This window comes from Salmo salar, chromosome ssa20 (assembly GCF_905237065.1).
Source record: "Salmo salar chromosome ssa20, Ssal_v3.1, whole genome shotgun sequence".
Lineage (NCBI taxonomy): Eukaryota > Metazoa > Chordata > Actinopteri > Salmoniformes > Salmonidae > Salmo > Salmo salar.
In genome coordinates this window covers 52,728,617-52,743,877 of record NC_059461.1, presented here as the reverse complement: position 1 = coordinate 52,743,877, position 15,261 = coordinate 52,728,617, and the positions used below count along the sequence as shown (strand labels likewise).

General features: G+C 40.6%; 1 protein-coding gene across 1 annotated transcript; it reads right to left on the bottom strand.

The window, feature by feature from the left end:
* Window positions 1-960: 960 nt before the first annotated feature.
* LOC106580789 (phosphatidylinositol transfer protein alpha isoform) lies at window positions 961-14,837 on the bottom strand. The gene is made up of 12 exons (XM_014162204.2): window positions 14,667-14,837; window positions 13,286-13,316; window positions 10,044-10,189; window positions 8,532-8,623; window positions 8,167-8,174; window positions 6,770-6,844; window positions 6,176-6,259; window positions 4,266-4,343; window positions 3,569-3,679; window positions 3,095-3,217; window positions 2,861-2,927; window positions 961-1,648 (listed from the first exon to the last, which is right to left on the bottom strand). Exons 1-11 carry the CDS (start codon window positions 14,681-14,683, stop codon window positions 2,880-2,882), a joined length of 813 nt encoding a protein of 270 aa, XP_014017679.1. The 5' UTR covers window positions 14,684-14,837; the 3' UTR covers window positions 961-1,648; window positions 2,861-2,879.
* Window positions 14,838-15,261: the final 424 nt, after the last annotated feature.

Here is a 15,261-nt window from a genome sequence, read left to right as displayed (position 1 = left end):
CGGTCAGTGCCACAATTTGGAATAAATGCGCCCTCATGAAACGGCAACTATGGGGATGTGCACCAAAAATGCATATTTACTGCTCTCCGTCACAAGTTACTTTAAAATAAATCACTCCACATCTTTCAATTTAAAAAAAAAATAAAATTTTGAATGTTATCAACGTAGGTATATTTTCCCCGTTCAACCTTCTATAGTTGTCCTTGATTTACTCAGGATGACAGCATAGAGCCTTCTCATCTGGCAGCCTGCTTCTTCTGTTTAGTCTAACTGCGGTCTAAATGAGTGTCTCTGCTTCTGTTCAGTCAGGCTAACTAGTCTAAATGAGTGTCTCTGCTTCTGTTCAGTCAGGCTAACTAGTCTAAATGAGTGTCTCTGCTTCTGTTCAGTCAGGCTAACTAGTCTAAATGAGTGTCTCTGCTTCTGTTCAGTCAGGCTAACTAGTCTAAATGAGTGTCTCTGCTTCTGTTCAGTCAGGCTAACTAGTCTAAATGAGTGTCTCTGCTTCTGTTCAGTCAGGCTAACTAGTCTAAATGAGTGTCTCTGCTTCTGTTCAGTCAGGCTAACTAGTCTAAATGAGTGTCTCTGCTTCTGTTCAGTCAGTCTAACTGCGGTCTAAATGAGTGTCTCTGCTTCTGTTCAGTCAGGCTAACTAGTCTAAATGAGTGTCTCTGCTTCTGTTCAGTCAGTCTAACTGCAGTCTAAATGAGTGTCTCTGCTTCTGTTCAGTCAGTCTATCTGCGGTCTAAATGATTGTCTGTAGATCTACATAAACCTTGTGGGAAAATAAGTGAGATTAAAAAGTGTTAGAGTTAGGAAACTGCTGATATGAGTTCCACTTTGAAAAACCATATGAACAATGGGTTAAGAGATATAGTTATCTTGATCTTTTAAATATTTGTGAAATATGGTGAAATTCTTTTGACCCATTAAATGAATACAATCACAGAACGCAAAGAGTATAAATATATTGTTTTTAATATTCAATAATATAGGTCGCATAGAACAACTACATGTTGCTCAATCCATTAAAGCACAAAAGTGTTACGCAATCCAACAGAGAAAATGACCTGTGAATAAATACAGAAAAATACAGTACAAGGATATGCTTTTTAACTCAGATCTCTATTCAAAGAGAGACCAGGTACATTGTTCCATATTTCTTGCCCCAAAAAGCCCAAAGCCATAACACTACAACAGGATTTCAGCCTGCTGATGCAGGTTGTCTGGTTGGCCTCGGGCTAGAAACATTTACTGTAACCAAGAGGGGAATACAGAGACGAGAGACAATGTGTTTTGAAAGACAGGAGGAGTAACCAACAAGTTCAGCTTTGTCCACAAAACACATGGAGGACTTAAGAAAATAGAAAATACTATCATTACAACTCAAACAAAATTCCCATTAAAAAAAAAACTTAAAAAAATTGACAAATGACCTAATTAGTTAGGAATGTGATGGCCCACTGGAGCTGCTGGGGCCTGTGGACCTCTGGGCTGCTGGGGCCTCTCCATGGCTTGCCTGGACAGTATAGGAGGACCTTAGAGGACTGGGACAGAGATGAAGAGAGCCTTGGGTCAAGTCTGCATACAGCCATACAATTCCCAAGGACTGGGGCAGGGCAGCGATGCTGGTGTCTCAGTAACAGATCTGAAAAAGTGGAAGGAGAGAAAGATTTGTCAGACTTGATTATAGTCTTCTATCAAATGCAAATCTGCAAGACGGACATGTCTTGTTTCCTTGCGCATAATTATAAGAGGACATATTGCTTGAGGGTATAGAGCAAGGATCATCGACTAGATTCAGGCGCGGGCCGATTTTTTTCTTGAGCGGGTGGTCGGGGGCAGAAAGAAAAAATAACTGTGCCACGAGCCTGCCGAGAGGCGCCAGCGGTCTAAGGCACTGCAGTGCTTGAGGCGTCTCTACAGATCCGGGTTAGATCCCGGGCTGTGTCGCAGCCGACCAGGACTGGGAGACCCATGAGGCGACACACAATTGGCCCAGCGTCGTCCGGGTAAGGGGAGGGTTTGGCCGGCCGGGATTTCCTTCTCCCAACGCACTCTAGCTACTCCTGTGGCGGGCCGGGCGCATGCACGCTGACACGGTCGCCAGTTGTACGCTGTTTCCTCCGACACATTGGTGCGCCTGGCTTCCGGGTTAAGCAAGCAGTGTTTCAAGAAGCAGTGCGGCTCGGCAGGGTCGGGTTTCGGAGGACGCATGGCTCTCGACCTTCACCTCTCCAGAGTCCGTATGGGAGTTGCAGTGATGGGACAGGACTGTAACTACCAATTGGATATCATGAAATTGGGGAGAAAAACGGGTAAAAAGTAACAAACCAAAAAAAAAAAACAACCGCACCGCAAGAAACCCGAAAATAATATATTTGACTAAAACATAATCATTTCAAACCTTGCATACATTTGTATACAATCACAGAAAGTATCTCTATTATGCGTGGAAACACATTTCCAAAGTTAAAATCACTTGGAGCTGATTTGCTGTTGTTTTTACAGTCTTTTATATAGAACAATAAAATAAAATAAACATTTAAAAATGTTTTTTTCCTGCTCAGAAAACTTGGGAGGGCCAAATCAAATCAAATGCGGGCTAAATTTGGGGAACCCTGATATAGAGTATGAGATGGGAGCGATTACACTGACACGGTAGCTGAGTCATGTGGGGTAAGGTGCAGGCTCCTCATTTCATGGGTCTTGTTCAATAGGTACCAAGCGGAAGAAAATGTACTTATACAGGGAGGGACTACATAGACTTGTCCAATAAGAAACTCATTATTTTCAGTTGCAAATCGCTTTAAAGCGACCCTGAACATGGCCACTGATGAGCAGACAGAGCGGTACTCACGGGTCACAGATGCACAGCCTCAGTCCTCTGAAGCAGAACTCCCTTTGACTGGATCCTTCACCCTCATCTGAAAGACACACGCACGCACACACACAGACACGTCAATAAGTAGGATATCTAGGACAACAACAAAGCATTTAGCAAATTTCCGTAACCTAATGACAAAACTGATAAGACAGTAGTACATCTCATTCGGAGTTAATTAATGCCAAAGACCAAACAAATGTACATTACCTCGTCTAGCTCTTTTTGGGTCTCCTCTTCAATACGTCGAATGTCCTCCATCGTCAGTCCGATCCATTTATCAATCAAACAGAACAGCTGTCTGTGAAACTTTGTAAACAATCGCTTCTCTTGCTGGAAATCAAAGAGGGGAAGACATTTAAAAAATAATTACAAGGAACAAATACTATTAATATCAGCATTTATTATGTGCAACTTGGAGTAACATTTCTATGGCAAATCACTGTCTGGCCACTAAAGGACAGAAAACACCTTGTCTTTACTGTAAACGTGTCTTTAGTCACACCCATAGAGACCGCACAGCTTCGGATATCTTATTTCTCAGCCAAATGAGTCTACTAGTTTCTTCTTCACGGTTTCAGGGCAGAGTCATTTTTTGCATGTACAGTGGTTGATATGAAGGCACCATAACAGAATATGATGCAAATACTGGAATAATTGACGAGTCTCTTTCTCTTACTGCACCTTCTGAATGAAGTTCTCAATTTTGTTCTGGACCCCCCACCATTTGAAGTTGACTGTGACTAACTTATAGGCGCACATGTGAGGAGAGTTTGTGTTGCTGGGAAGCTCTTTCTGCAGAGGTAAAGACAAAGTTATTACACCCTCAGACAGAGGCAGAATAGTTCATAACACACATAACGATGGAGCTTCAGAACCAGAATGGATACAGCCAGAGCCATACAGTATATTAAGAGTGCCACGGACAGATTTTAGAACAGACGCCATGTTGGCGCCTTTATTTTCGAAATTTGGGTGATATAACAATACGAGAGCACCTCCGACAATTCCCCATGAAATGACCCGCTGTAAACAAACAAAACAGATCAGCGAATTTTACTGACGTTTTTACTGAATAGCATTCGGGACAATGCGTATCCAAGTTGGTACTGTGTTGTGGTGTCAACAAATAGCATATCTGCTTTCACTGGACATCTTTATAGGTTTGGAAAACTATCAGAAATAAACAGCACAATGCGGAAGCATCAATTAACACTTAGCAACTACTATGGAGGTGAAATTGTCTCTCTCGGAATGTTCAGACAAACACCGCACTGGCCCAACTCTCTAAATATACTGTATGACTCATGATACAGCTCCTTGTGAAATTAGCTGATGTGAAAAATATGACAACAATGTTGCAATATTGGTTTGGTAGTACCTTCCAGTTAGGCCCCAGGGGGCCCCTGCCTGTTTTCTCTGACTTGAATATGGCAGGATCTTCTTCTGGCTTATAGTCCTGTGTGGAGCAGAGTGAGCAGATGCGTAAGATGCAAAGATGACAGTGTTTTATTTAATTCTGTTCAGGTAACTGGGCCATATTCATTAGGGCACACCGTTGCAAAACGTAGAACATTTTGTAAATAAAAACAATTGTTAAGCCTTACAACAACAAAAATTGTGGCAAAGTTCAAACTTGCCACAAAATGTTGCCAGAAGTTTGCCACTAGTGCTGAAGCAGCGGGAAACCTTTGTCAACAATAATATGTATTGCCAATAGTGGCAAACAGTTCGCCAAAGGTTTTTTTTCTGGCAAACAATTCGCTCAAGATTGTATTTGAATCTGTGGCAAACCCATAGACATTAAGAGAAAACCTGTGGCAACAATATTTATTGTTGCCATGTCTGGTAAACATTGAGTTCCAAGACCAGTAACAGTTGATGACGACCAGTCAGAGGGAGAAGAAAAATTTGTTGGAAAATGGATACCAAGCCATCTAGCTACCTACCAAAGTTGTTTGGTGAGTGTCTTAACTTATTAAACTTGCTAATAAACTCTTAAATAGTTTAAGCTAATTGATGCCTGGTAAGAAATGTAATGTTTTATGGGATAGAGTGAAACACATTTTGTTGCTAGCTAGCTAGAGCAGATTCAATCTGTCAGCATCACTGACTGGCTAGCTAGCGATGATAGCTATCATATTTTTCACAATTGATGTGATAGCTAGCTAGCTAACTTACATTTTTAGGTGAATACATTTCTGTCTTTTAGCTAATACCAATAACATGCATGTCAATATGCTAGTTTCACTGTTCAGTAGCATGTTAGCTACCACAACAGCTAAGGTGATGAGATGACACATGAGATGACATCAAAGCAAAACTTCACTTTTGGCGATGGATTACTTTAATCTGCTTGAAAATCTATGGCAAGACCTGAAAATGGTTGTCTAGCAATGATAACCAAATTTGGCAGAGCTTGAAGAATTTTGAAAATAATAAAAGATGGGAAAATGTTGCACAATCCAGGTGTGGAAAGCTCTTTGAGACTTACCCAGAGAGACACAGCTGTAATCGCAGCCAAAGGTGATTCTAACATGTATTGACTCAGGGGGTTGAATACTTTTCTAATCAAGATATACAATATTAGGGTTGAATTTTTAAAGATTTAACTTTTTATTTTTATTTTACAAAATGTTAGAATTCTTTTTCCACTTTGACAGAGTATTTTTTGTAGATCGTTGACAGAAATGACAGTTAAATCAATTTTAATCCCACTTTGTAACAACAAAATGTGGAAAAAGCCAAGCGGTGTGAATACTTTTTGAAGGCACTGTAGTACATTTAGTATGTTTAGTTCTCTGTGAGAATGAAGTTCATTTAAATGTGTATGTGACTTGGTTTATGTAGATACAACATTGAAATGTTGTTAATACACAAAGTAATCAAAAACCTAATCTAATTTGCATATTCATAATCAGTTTGAAGAAAATTTGCAGCAAATAGTAGAAAGTTCACCACAAGTTTCCCAGAATTGTTTGCCTGACGTTCACAAGTCGCCTGAAAATTTGTTGCAACAGTTGGCCACAAAACTAATTTCATTTGAAAATATGAGCTGGCCGCAAATTTGCCAAAGATTTGCCACAACTGTTTGCCAGAAGCCTGCTTTCTCGGTAAGGGAATTTCTATTGGACTTGTCCCTCCCTGTTTGTCGCTTTTTCCCCCTCCATTTACTGCCTTAAGAGTACAACCCTGCTGCATCTGGGTTTAGAAAAGTAAGAGAGTTTAAAGCATGCTTATTACTAATAATAAGTTGTTAGTACATTCTCACGGATCCACCACTGCTCTCACCTTGGCATCCACTTGGGTTTTGTCAGCTATGTCAATGTAGACTACTTCAGTTTTCTTCCATTGCTCTGGGTCTAGTCCGTGTACCTATGCAGGGAATCATTTATAGTAAGTTACCAACTTCAAGAGCTAAGAATGCCTCACTCGTCGTCACTACATAGACCAGGTATAACATGCAGGGTTGTGGCCAATTTAAATCCACTCATTTCAGGAAATAAACTGAAATTGCAACTCTAAATTCAATTTCAAGGGAAATTTAATTGAAACAGAATTGATCCCAACCCTGATAACATAGCACTTTGATACATTGTGTAAATGTTGATTCAGTGTCATGCCCAACAAAGCAGGTCTGAGAACAAAAAAAATGCACACGAGAAGGGTTTCTGTATCCTTTCACAAAGTGAGTGGATGGACACAAATGACGTCAGTGGAATTAAGTGTCTGAAATGACGTCAATGGAAGAGTCAGACAGATACAGTAAAAGAGGAAACGGTCAAATTAAAGGACTAGTGACATCTGCTAACTGAATTAGATGTGCTGGAGGTCCATGGCTGACATGGTATACATTCAGACTCATGACATTAGCTGCTCACTCACATTGTCCTGATCCCCCATGTCGGGCTTGTGCCACGTCTCAATTTTAATCAGAAAATTGTCCTTCATGTATTCATTCTGCGGGAGGAAGGAAGAGCAATAAATAAATACAACATTAGTCTCAAGTGACCAACACATACTGGGTTCAAACACTATTTGAAATCATGTCAAATACTTGATCTGTGCTCGATTGAGCACGCCTGGCTTAATAAATCAATAGAATAGTCCCTAACCTGTAAACCCCACCCATCTGGTAATCTAGGTAGGCTAAAGCAAACATTGAAATGATTTGAAAGATTTCAGACCCAGGTCTAAAACTGAGTCTAATATATGGACTGTTAGTGATTACAACTTAAGGGATACATTAGCTAAGAGCAGTGGTACAAGGAACAACAGCTGAAAGAGGCACATAAGCACACGCATGTGCACATATATCAGTGGTGGAAAAAGTACCCAATTGTCATACTTGAGTAAAAGTAAAGATACCCTAACAGAAAATGGCTCAAATAAAAGTGAAAGTCACCCAGTAAAATACAACTTGAGTAAAAGTCTAAAAGTGTTTGGTTTTAAATACACTTAAGTATCAAAAGTAAATGTAATCGCAAAAACATAATTATCAAAGGTAAAAGTATAAATCAAATTCCTTATATTAAGCAAACCAGGCAGCACCATTTTCATTTTTTCTTTCTTTTTATATTTACTGATAGCCAGGGCACACTCCAACACAGACATCATTTCCAAACAAAGTATATGTGTTTAGTAAGTCCTCCAGATCAGAGGCCGTAGGGATGATCAGGGATGTTCTCTTGATAAATGCGTGAACTGAACCACTTTCCTGTCCTGCTAAGCATTCGAAATGTAACGGGTACTTTTGGGTGTCAGGGGAAATGTATGGAGTAAAAAGTACATTACTTTCTTTAGGAATGTAGTGAAGTAAAAGTTGTCAAAAATATAAATAGTAAAGTAAAAGTATTTTACACCACTGACACACAGGGATGCTGGCGAAACCAGTGTCAGTCTTTCTTTTCTTTCTTTCTTTCACTAGGCAAGTCAGTTAACAACAAATTCTTATTTACAATGACGGCCTACACCGCCCAAACCTGGACGACGCTGGGCCAATTGTGCGCCGCCCTATGGGACTCCCAATCACGTCTGGTTGTGATACAGTCTGGATTTGAACCAGGGTGTCTGTAGTGACGCCTCAAGCACTGAGACGCAGTGCCTTAGACCGCTGCGCCACTCGGGAGCCCCAAGTGTTAAGTCATCCCCATCCGCTTCTCTTCTTTCCTTTTGACAGGCAAGGTTAGCAGCTCCTCTTTCACCATGTTTACAGCTGAATAGTGTGCAAGTAAACAGCAACATACTGTATGTGTAAATGTATAGAAGAAAACAGTACTTACTGTAATAACTGCAACAGGGGAAGAGATGGACATGAGGAGACAGAGAGTAAACAATGTTTAGGGGAACAGATGTTTCCAAAATAATATCTGTTTAAGTTGATGAGGGGAAAAAATGAATTTAATCAATTATAGAGTAAGGCAGTAACGTAACAAAATGTGGAAAAAGTCAAGGGTCTGAATACTTTCTGAAGGCACTGTACACTATTAATACCCTGGCTATTAATTTCTGGCTATAGGTTCAGACATTACAAAGATTCTGATAGCATGTCCTCACAGTGCTGGCTGCTAGCATGTATGCCCGAGTTAATTATTCAACATCTTCTGTCTCTAGAGAAGGGGTAGGTAACAAAGGGCAGGGGACTTACCCGTCCGACAGTAGGGGTAAGCATTCCAGGCCTTCTCGTGGATGTTAAGAGCAGTTGATGGTGCCAGAATGCGCACATAGTTTGGCACTTTACTGCAGAGAGAAAGGAAGATATTATTATGGGGTCGATCCATATGAATTCGATCACTTTTGAACCACATCCACCGCACCCAAACGAACACACCCATTTGAACAAAACTCTCCACATGCTTGCCCATGGTAGAAGTGGTGAGAAAGTGATTTTATGGCCCTAAATGCCAAAACATTCAGGAGATAGAGGTGCTCAAAGTTCACCCTATTTGTATAGCCCACCCTACCATGAGAGATCTGTATCTTCAACACTGAAAAAGATAAACAGTTGAATTTGATGTACACTGAACAAAAATATAAAATGCAACATGTAAGGTGTTGGTCCCAGAAATGTTCCATATGCACAAAAATCTTATTTCTCTAAAAATGTGTGCACAAATGTGTTAATCTCCCTGTTAGCAAGCATCTCTCCTTTGCCAAGATTTTTTTTAAGTAAAAAATATTTAACCTTCATTTAACTAGGCAAGTCAGTTAAGAACAAATTCTTATTCACAATGACGGCCTACCGGCGAACTGCCTTGTTCAGGGGCAGAATGACAGATTTTTACCTTGTCAGCTTGGGGATTCGATCCAGCAACCTTTCGGTTACTGGCCCAACACTCTAACCACTAGGCTCCATCCACCTGACAGGTGTGGCATATCAATAAGCTGATTAAACAGCATGATCATTACACAGGTGCAGCTTGTGCTGGGGACAATAAAAGGCCACTTTAAAATGTGCAGTTTTGTCACACAACACAATGCCACAGATGTCAAGTTTTGAGGGATCATGCAATTGGCACGCTGAATGCAGGAATGTCCGCCAGAGCTGTTGCCAGCAAATTAAATATTAATTTCTCTACCATAAGCTGCCTCCAACATTGTTTTAGAGAATTTGGCAGTACGTCCAACAGGCCACACAACCGCAGACCATATGTAACCACAGCAGCCCAGGACCTCCACATCCGGCTTCTTCACCTGTGGGTCTGAGGGTAGGTGGGGGTAACTCATTCTGATTGGCTGGGCCTGGTTCCGCAGTGGGAGCCCATGGCTGCACCCTTGCCCAGGCATGTGAAATCCATAGATTAGGGCCTAATGAATTTTTTTAAATTTACGAATTTCCTTATATGAACTATAACTCAGTAAAATCTTTGAAATTGTTGCATGTTGCATTTATATTTTTGTTCAGTATAATTTGAAAGCTTTTTTTTTGGTTTTTTAAATATGTTTTTTTATGTACTGTATAAAGGGGCAATCGGCAATTGAAATAAAATGACCACCCCACCAATTTTTCAGGAAACAGCTGAGGGATGGGGCTGGAGAAATGTAACCACTCACAAATTCATAGTTTTATCCATGTGGGTGGTGTGGGTGGGTGGTTGGGAGTAGGTGGGTAGATGGATGAGTAGGTGGGTAGATGGATGAATGGATGGACCAATCGTACCTGTGCAGGTGATATATCTTGTGGGTGTACTGGCCCTTCTCTCCGTCCTTCTCATAGGGTTCATTCTTCAGCACCTCCACCCCTTCTCCTCCACCCGTCTCATTCTTACTGGTCTCAGCCACAGAGTACAGCTGCCCCACTTGGTACTGTGGAGAGGAAGACAGAGGAGTGACCAACAGTTACACACAGACTAAATAATCCCCATTGTTCACCAGTTGCATTAACAGACAGCTGCAACCACTTCAGTGGGTACAAATGTGGGGGAAATTAGTTCACGAACAAGGGGGATTGTATTAACTCAGTTCCCCACATTGCCATCCCTGACCGTTCACTTCTCAGAGCACCTGGACAGGGACAGTTTTCTGTTTACACCGCCGGACGTTCCTTGAGCATTTAGCCCAGACAGACACTGACTTCAGCATAACAGCTTAACAGCATAACAGCATAACAGGACTGTCAGCAAGCATAAGGAACATACTGTAATAGCCCTCTGTGGCAGGTTTTCTTTTCAGATGACAGATTGCCAACTATTCTCTCATTGGCTGCTCGCCAGTGATATGAGGATGTAGAGCTCTGTCGAAGACATTTGGCAGGTAGATTACAGTCTCCAACCCTGCTGTCCCAGCCTAGGCAGCACACCCCATCCATCCACCAGCACAGGCCTTGAGTCACTCAGCAGCAGTCGATGACGTGGAACGAGACCATTGGTTGCTGTGTGCAGCGTGACTACAATACATTTGTGCTGGAACGTGGCCACTGTGTGTCAGGGAGCTAGTGAATCACAGGGAACTGGTGACTCACTTGCTACACATTAACACTACTCAGGAACCAACAGCCAACTGACAATTAAATCACAGACTAGCCTTCCAATTACAGGGCATTAGTGCGCCAGCGGTGGCGTTTTAAGTGCAGCGTGTATGGTTGGTAGTTCGTACCGGGCTGATTTAGACGCTTTCAACAGGTGAAACAGCTCTGTTTGGAGGAAGGGGGGGGGGGGGGGGTTGTAAAATCACATCGTCTACCAAATAGAGTTATTTTGGTGGCTCCATCTCATGCAGGAGTGGGTGGTTAGGAATGTGTCAACACGTCTAAAACCAGTTTCACACCTATTGTCCCCCTAAGTGTGTTCCTCAGGCTGGCCAAGGAAGTTTTAAAGGTATGGCCTATTTTATACAGAGAAATTGGCATAGTAGGCAATTTAACCAATCACAGCCCCCCTTTTACTTGTATCATTGCACATCCTGCAAATCATCAGCAGAATCCAACCATTTTGAATCCATTTTCACATGTAAAAGTAGCAGAGATCCCACTCTGGAACTTTGATATGCATCTAGAGTATATTGTGTTCAACAATATATTGAAACATTTGCAAAATCCATAAAGGTTTATTTTCAATAATCATGTTAAGATTCTTCAACATTCCTACTTAATATTCCTACATTTATGTAAGAAATCTGTTATTTAAATCAAAATACTATTCATATTACAAAGCAAGGGGTAAAGCTTCATATGACACCAACTTTTGTTTTGTAGCACCTACAGATTAAACATTATGGAGTCTTAAGAGGCCTGGGTAAGACCAAAATATCACAAATATTCCAACCTCAATTAATTATGCATAAAGATACAATTGTCAAATATATTTCAACAATCCTTCCTCCAAAAGGACCCTTCTATGGAAAAAATTGCGAAAAGCATGGCATTTTTCTGTTCTAATTTCATGAGGAACCACCCGTATGTAAGGTTATGAATGGAATATAGAGTTATGATCCTTGATACGTGATCTTAATTGGGGAAAAACGAGGTAGTGATACCTCTCGAAGAAACTTCTCCCTATGTATGCCCTCTTGATTGCACATTCTTCTGACTCTTACGTAGCAGGGGTAAAATAAACATACTGGACAAGGAGCCGTGCAATGGATTATGGTCATTGTAGTTAATTATCACGTTTTCTGTGGAACATTGGTCTTTTAGAAACTACAACTCCTTACTAAGTCGCACAGTTCGGGCATGATCTGATTTATCTCTAGAGAAACTGCAGCTCTATGTGCGCATTGAGCTCACAGAAAAAAAAACAGAATGAAATAGAATTCAAGTAATTGAACCGACATCAGTCAATTAGTTGTTTAAAAAACAAAAAAATAACCAACATTTCGGTTAATCGAAAGTTTAGCATTCCTTGCTGTCATACCTGCTTACAGGGGTAAGGAAAAGTTCTTCAAACTTTTTTCACATAATAGCAGGAACAGCACCATCTAGTGGTCAGAACCTGGTAATATCAGGATATAGGATGGGCCATAAACCTAACAAGTTAAATGACACATTTCTCTGAACATGGGGGGAAAAAAACATCAACAAATTCACTGAGAATACATTACATAGGATGAAGAAAAAAATACTCAGAGCCGCAGCTCCATACTACCTGTCAGACATTGAGAACTGATACTGGGTTGGGATTGGTGTGGGGTCCGTGGGTGGCTGTTAACCATTTCTCTGGATTCCTCATGGTTTGCTCATTGTTAGAAAAAGGTTTGGCCCAAATCGGATGTCAGGTACTATATTTATTGAATATTATATAAATCCTATAAATTAAATTGGCCAATTTGGGTGCGATCAATTAGCTTAATTTCTCAGAGATTATACTGTATTTCAACAAAATAATGTTGCAGGACTGCTAATCCTATCTGTTTCTAATTACAGAAATGATTCCAGAACAATCGGAGATGGTGGGTGTTCTGGCTTGCTGAAATGACATGGAACGACCCACAACTAATGACTTCAACTGCAAAGCTTCAGTCAGAATACGGTGCTCTGTTATAATTAACATGGCTAATACTTTCTGACAATGTCTGACCTGAGTGTGTGTGGCTGGCTAACCACTGCAACCAATATGCTGCCAATGTGAACATAATGGAAACCATGCCAACTGCCTGCACACACATAATCATCATCATCATCATAAAAAGGCGTGTACAAACAGGAACTTCAAGGATAGAGGAACATAATGCAGACCAACTGCTTGACATAGACTGCCCTGATTCCTCAAGAGCATAGGCATGCTAGGTAATGGGTTGGCCCCATGAATGTTCCCCTGGTGTATACGGCACATTTATAGGGCTAGCTAATGGTTGAGCTCAATTTGACGGTCGCATCAGAAAACGAGAATGTAGCTTAACCAGCTTGATTTGTGACACGAAGCAAAAGTTTAAGACACAAAGAAATGACACTCAGTCAGTACTTACTTCTTCCACAGATACGGGGAGGATGACTCGACTAGAAGAGAGAGAGCGCAACATCACTTTACAACAACACATTTAAAAACCAACTACACCTGCAGCTCATGACTAATGTTATTGCTCATTTAACTTACCACTTGATTTATTAGTTCGACTGACAATTCTCTGGTATGAACTTCAAATAGTAGGCTAATCAAAACACGTTTAGCCTAATAGACGATAAACCAAAAATTAATCGACACCGACCATACTGATCACTTATCGCAGGCATTTTGCTGATATCGTTCATTAAAATAAGTAGCCTGTACTAGAGAAATGTGAAGTTTGAAATAAAATAAGTTTGCTAATATGGGTGACTTTTAATGGGACAATAGATGGCTACAACCATCAAACTAGTAACAGTAGTTTAAAGGATAATAAAATGTGGTGCACATTAATGTTCTATCTATCATTATTGCATCAAGTCAGGCAATTTATTGCGTTATGGATATTTGACCATATTGGCCAGCTCTACCTACCAACTATGAACATTGCAAGCCGGAACATGCTACTGATGCTAGCTGTAATATTGTCATGGAGGAAATTGGAGCCAGATGTAGATCTCTATTGTCAGAAAACAATTAGGTTTGTCTCTATCCTCTGCCAGTATACCAGTATACAATAGGCAATAATCACCACTTGTTCCCAGTCTAAGCACCCCTGAATATTTCATTATAACAGATCTGGGTGTAATGGGAGCCCAGACAGGCACCATAGTAATTATACTGTATTTATACAGGCAGGTTTGGGGCATCAGGATGACATGTTGATATGGCAGTTGTTGACTTCAGTAACCAATGCTTTAGATGACATGGCATGCAAGTGTATACTTGGCATACGAGCGTATAAAGGCACACCCTTGTATGTGTTTTAGTAGGCCTGATGATGCATTATAATGATTATAATTCAAGTTATAGTTACAATGTTAAAGTGGCACTTTGTCAGTTAAGATCATTAAATAGTTTTGGTAAAATGACAATACATTTCCATTTTGGCATAATGTCTTAATTATTTATTATTTTACTTGATGCATTCATTCAATGAGTATGTCCATACAGGGAGGACACAGGCAACAAGCAGTCAGTCAATAGCCCTCTCCATTGACAAACTTGACAATTTACGCAATGACAAAACAGATAATACCAGCTTACACACGTGTTTTTCGAATTCCCGAATAGTAAGTAGGCAATACTAGACTAACAAAGAAACCACTATAAACGAACAGAGCAGGATAATTGTCACGCAATGAATTTTGCCAATGTTTGCCTGTGTATGACAGCTCATCCATCGTCCTCCTGCGTAACACGTTTTGACTAAACAGCATATATTTCCAAACATTTTTACTTACAATTCTTTAATGAGCATTTTTGCAGTGTTGTCCGTGTATATGCAGCATTCAGATTCGTAGTTTACTGGTAAAAACTCTAAATCGGACCCTGTATGTTTGACCCGCTGCGCCCCACGGTCTCCGCGGTTTTGCGCTCCGATTTTTCTTTAATTCACTTCCTGACAGACGCTGAAAGGGGCGCGGCGTTCTGGTGGCGACCACACCTCCAGTCAGTAACCCAGTAACCATCCTTATTCTAAACAAAACAGACAAACCTGATACATACACACTATTTATTGTCCATTGTTTGCGCTGATCACACACACATTCTTATTTCTAATGACAGAGGTCAGATTATTTCTTCTTATGCCTGGCCTGTACCACATGCCACAGAGAGGCATGTACTGTAGATAGCCTACTTATGGAAAACTGTAGGCTCTTCAACTGAAATCTACCTAGGTGAAATGTTTTTTTTTTTTAAGTAAAGTGCATTTGGTTTTAAGTTGTTTCACCTGTCACAGTGGTTCAGTTTCACTGAGACCAAATGTTATTCCAGTACTCCTGGTTTCACTCTTCATTCAGGCTTCTTGGCTGTGACAGTTGGTGGAGGGTGAAC

Bases quoted from the DNA above. Each gene is read 5' to 3' on its own strand.
- LOC106580789 (XM_014162204.2), bottom strand. The intron at 10,190-13,285 runs GTAAGTACTGAC...TCCTCTCCACAG, and splicing joins TCCCCGTATCTGTGGAAGAA to TACCAAGTGGGGCAGCTGTA. The intron at 3,680-4,265 runs GTACTACCAAAC...TTACCTCTGCAG, and splicing joins CCCTGGGGCCTAACTGGAAG to AAAGAGCTTCCCAGCAACAC.